General features: G+C 31.5%; 1 protein-coding gene across 1 annotated transcript in view; it reads right to left on the bottom strand.

Annotated features, from left to right (window-relative positions):
* The window catches only part of LOC117178648, a 34067-nt gene that overhangs the window by 20425 nt on the left and 9033 nt on the right, over positions 1–4609 (bottom strand). Inside the window, exon 3 of the mRNA XM_033370072.1 lies at positions 583–770. Coding sequence (XP_033225963.1) covers positions 583–770 — 188 coding nt within the window. The remainder of the gene's footprint in view (positions 1–582; positions 771–4609) is intronic.

Raw genomic sequence — 4609 nt, 5'->3', positions numbered from 1 at the left:
TAAATAGAAGACCACCGAAGTCTTCCGAAGCCTTCAGGTCGGCAATCATCGTACAGCAGAACTCCGAGGTCGAATCGTGCATTTTCGGCTTACATACGAACTTACAGTGGTAATCATGCACTTTCTGTTTTGCGGCTCTTAAACGGTACGTATGGTGGGGGTAAATTTCATCCACGATCTGGCACCTGGCGGGGGACGATTCCCCTCGTGCGGCATCGTTGCGGCGTTTCAGGTCTGTGAGCTCTGTCAAGACCTCAATTTCACATTTGACCTGAGTTCCTGAAAAATGCAAGTAGGTTTTTAAAGTATACTTCAACTGTTAGTGTGGTTAACTTTTTATTAATGTGGAATTTGCCTCCAGGAATTAAAGCTGAATGCTTCATTCACAAGTGGACTAAGCCCATTGGGGATCACCACATAAGAAAAACGCGTCTTCGACTCAACCTCCATGGTGGTGTCAAAAGTCAAAAGTCATTCAAAATTAAATAAATGGAGCTTATATTGTATGCTTTTAACAGAAATTATGTTATTTCTGTAGTGGTGTCATTCTTTTTTATTTAGATTATGATAATATATGTTTACCTGTATTCCTTGTGATGTCTTGGTCTGCTATTGTAAAATAGTGGCTCAGAAGACTCTGCGATTTGTTGTGCAGAACACCTTTGACGAGGGACTTCCTCAGGATAAGGTTCATCATACCGCGGACTATGGCCTCTACTATACCCACTGTAAACAACCGGAGCTAGTCGGCCACCCACAGTTCCTGGTATCTACAATCAGAATTTATTTCAGCAAATTTGAACGCATTTTCAGCTCTTAAGCTCCTTATACTCTTTATACAGAGATTAATTTTTTATAGCAAGACCTTTAATTATAGACCATCTGTTTTGCCGCTGGTGAGTAAATACACGGAAAAAATGTGTTCTTGAGAAATTACAGAATGGTATCTGAATTGACGGATATGAGAAAAATTATATTATCAATTATAATATTATAATATTATCAATTTCTCTACAAAATTCAAGATAATTTATGTTTCTTGTTAATAAATTTTTATTATTCCTCAGCGGTAAGAATACTGGTTCTTCTTCCCTGAGAAAGTCCTGACTCTAAAATGTTTTGAAATACACTTGCTGTTAGCTGTATTAATTATTTATTTTGTTTATTGCTTATTCTTATATAATTCACGTACTTAGAGGATAATACATTTAACTCATGTTTCGCTTTTTCATTCCATATTTCAAACTTGTATAATGAAATAGTACAATTTTTATACTGAGTCTTATTTTCAGTGTGTTAATGCATCTTCATCTGTATTTAAACACCAAGCCGATTATATAGTCTTGCGCTTGCATGCAGGACTTTGGGACACCAAGCCAGATTATATAGTCTTACGCTTGCATGCAGGACTTTGGGAGGTAGACGACTCCTTTCCCTAGCTGATCGTAGGAATAAAAATGATATCACCGAAGTTAGTTGTAAATGTGGCTGAAAACAATCGACAATGAGTCAGACAACAATGCCGACTATCCTAGATTTGGTGGAGCCAATCAAAGTGGAGTTGATACAATGAACCGGCAGCATCACAATAGTTTGCAGTAAATATATTGATTGAGGGACGACCTGCTAGAATGCTGCGATGCCGGCATGGCTTCTGAGCGAAAAGATTACACACAGAGATCTGGCACTTTTTGCAATAACTGCTGTGAAACCATGCCAGGGATCTCCGTAAAAGGGGTTATATACTAGAGATGGGACAAGCAGTACTTCGGCTACTGCTTGCCCTCCGGCAGGCAGGTCCTCCTGCTTGCCGGACCCGAGGTTTAAACTTCGGCTTCTGCTCCCTCCGGCCGCCGGATGGAAGCAGTAGGCAGTAACTTCGGCCGGATTTCTACTGCGTTTTTTCTCCTACTGCAAACTTCGGCGTCAAGTACCTGAAGCTCTGAACCCTTTTTTTTCTGCGTCTTCCGACTTTTTTTTCGAACGTTTTATTTACTTTTCCTATTGCGTTCAGAAAATCAGAATTCAATGTCAACAATTCAATATTGAGAAAATGAGAATTTAAAAAATTTTTAATAATGAAATTATATTGACTTTTAATTTTCGAGGTGGTTCGTAAATTAAATATAAATTATTTATTTTATTTAGATAATAAAATAACATAGGGAACACGTGTGTAGTGTATAAAATCTGTTATTTTCTAAATAATTATCTCAATGTTTTCCTCAAAATTTTTTAGTAATAAATAGTAGCGAATTAAGATTCACATATAACTCACAGGTGTGTCTTTCTCTATATGTACTGTGCTAAACAGTACTGTTGATGAAAATCGGATCATATCTTCAATGCCAGTTGAGAGTTCTTGTAATTTCGCATGCACATTAAGATTAACTTAATTAATGGAAATATTAACTGATTTTCATCCACTTTTTTCATTTCCTTAAAATTATATCAGGAAAATGATTCAGCTAATTAGAAGTTAATTTAGCAATTTCTTAAAGATTTGGCTTATTTAAACAGCCTTAAATCTATGACAGGGAAACGGTTATTATGAGTTAATTAATATTAATTATGATTAATTAATATCTAATGAAGTAAAATAATCGATTTTTTTATTATTATAATAATATGATAGCATTTTGTAAAGAATTATTAATTAATTATTCATTTACAACTTAAATTGAAAACGTTAAGCGAATTGGCGAAACATGAAGATATTTTAACGCTTAAAAAGTATTTCCATATCCGAAAGAGACATATGTAAATCCTATTTAATATCCGCTTTTGAAAATTCAGCTTCGTCCTCTTTTTAAACATTATCGGAGTGCGAATATCATGAAATATGAAAGTGGGAAAATTAGAAAGAAAATTAGAACATTTAAGCGAAATTAAAATAAATGTAACTTAATAAAAAAATTATTTATTTCAATAAAATGTAAAAAATAATTGTACTTTCTTCATAAAATGTAATAGTTTATATTTTTTTAGTACTAAAATTTTTGACACATTAATTATTAAAACAAGTAATCATTCTTTATTTCAAAATTTCTAAACATTGAGCCAGAGATGTCCACTTTTTCTCAAAATGGTATACGATGCTACTTTTTATTGAATAATTGTAAAATTTTGGTACATTTCTTCTAAGTTTGAACAAATTTCTATTTATTTAAACAATTTATACTTGCTCAATCAACTTTTTCCAATTACTTAGAAAAATAAAATAGAATACAATTATTTTTCTGATTTTATAGTATATAGAAAGAATATTTTAACCTTCTTAAAATGTTTAAAAAATGCAATTTGTTTGAACAATTATTTTTACAAGCATGTTTTTAAAATCCCATTTTCTGAATTCAACATAATATTTAATGCTTTCGAGGTGTAGTCAATTCTGTTCAGAATGGCCTGTCATTTTTTAAACAATTTTTATTCGTCCAGGCTATCCAGTTTTGTATAAAAAATGTGGATCAATAATACGAAACAGAACAATCGAATCGAGTATTTGGAAACTGTCTTCTATAATTTGTGAGTACCTTCGGCAAGTACTGGTTTCGTTCGTCATTTCTCGTTATGAAACTATCTACGTCCAAAATTTCAAATATTGAAGTTACAAGAAGAGAAGCGTTTGCCATATATTTAGGTGAATTTCGTACATTTTTTGTGGTTTGTTAATTAGTTTCTTTTTGTATTTGAAATTACAATTCTTAAATGAAATAAAACATTCAAATGAAAATGAAAATAACAATCTTCGAAACAAATTTTAATTAACAGCTAAGATATCGAAAGTTAGAGCACTTTATTTAATAAAATTTGTTCTCATTTGTGCCATAAACAGTTTTTTGAAAAATAAAAAATTACGGGCACAATTGTTGAAAAAAGTTTTGTTTTTTCTAGATCTGCAACTTCTTATTATAGCAAAAAGAAAGGTTGTGCTAGGGGGCTCGAAGTATACACATTTTCGTGCAGGAAATAAAAATTATAAAAACCTGTCTTAAAAAAACCAAAATTCAAAAAATTTTATTATTTTTTAAAATGTGGAAAAACTAAAACTTGTGCTGAGTTGTGCTCGAAAAATGCAGACATTACTTTTAAAAAAATTACCTGAGATCCACAGTTCTCGTATTAAACCTCAAAATTTAAAACTCAAAAAAAATAAAAGATAAAAAAATAGTCAAATTTTGTCAAACTAAAAGTTTTACTGAGTTGTGCTCGGCAAATGCAGTCGTTATTTTCTATAACAAAAGTGCGTGAGATCAACATTTCTCATATTAAAACTCAAAAAGTAAAACTCAAAAAAGTACAAAGCCCAAAAATAATCAAAAGTCGAAAAACCGAAACTTGTGCTGAATACTAACTGCATTTATCGAGCACAATTCAGCATAATTTTTGTTTGTTCAAATTTGTGTTTTTCTTCTTTTTTTTAAATTTTTATATCTTGGGTTTTAATATGACAACTTTTGTTCTTACGTAATTCTATTAGAGAGAATAAAGACTGCATTTATTGAGTACAACCCAGCACAAGTTTTATTTTTTCAAAATTTGACTATTTTGAATCTTTTATGACTTTTCAGTTTTACATTTTGAGTTTTAATGTGAGAACTGTTGATCT

The sequence above is a fragment of the Belonocnema kinseyi genome, chromosome 8, assembly GCF_010883055.1.
Source record: "Belonocnema kinseyi isolate 2016_QV_RU_SX_M_011 chromosome 8, B_treatae_v1, whole genome shotgun sequence".
Lineage (NCBI taxonomy): Eukaryota > Metazoa > Arthropoda > Insecta > Hymenoptera > Cynipidae > Belonocnema > Belonocnema kinseyi.
Note: the sequence above shows the minus strand (reverse complement) of the source record. Positions and strands in the feature narration are given on the sequence as shown.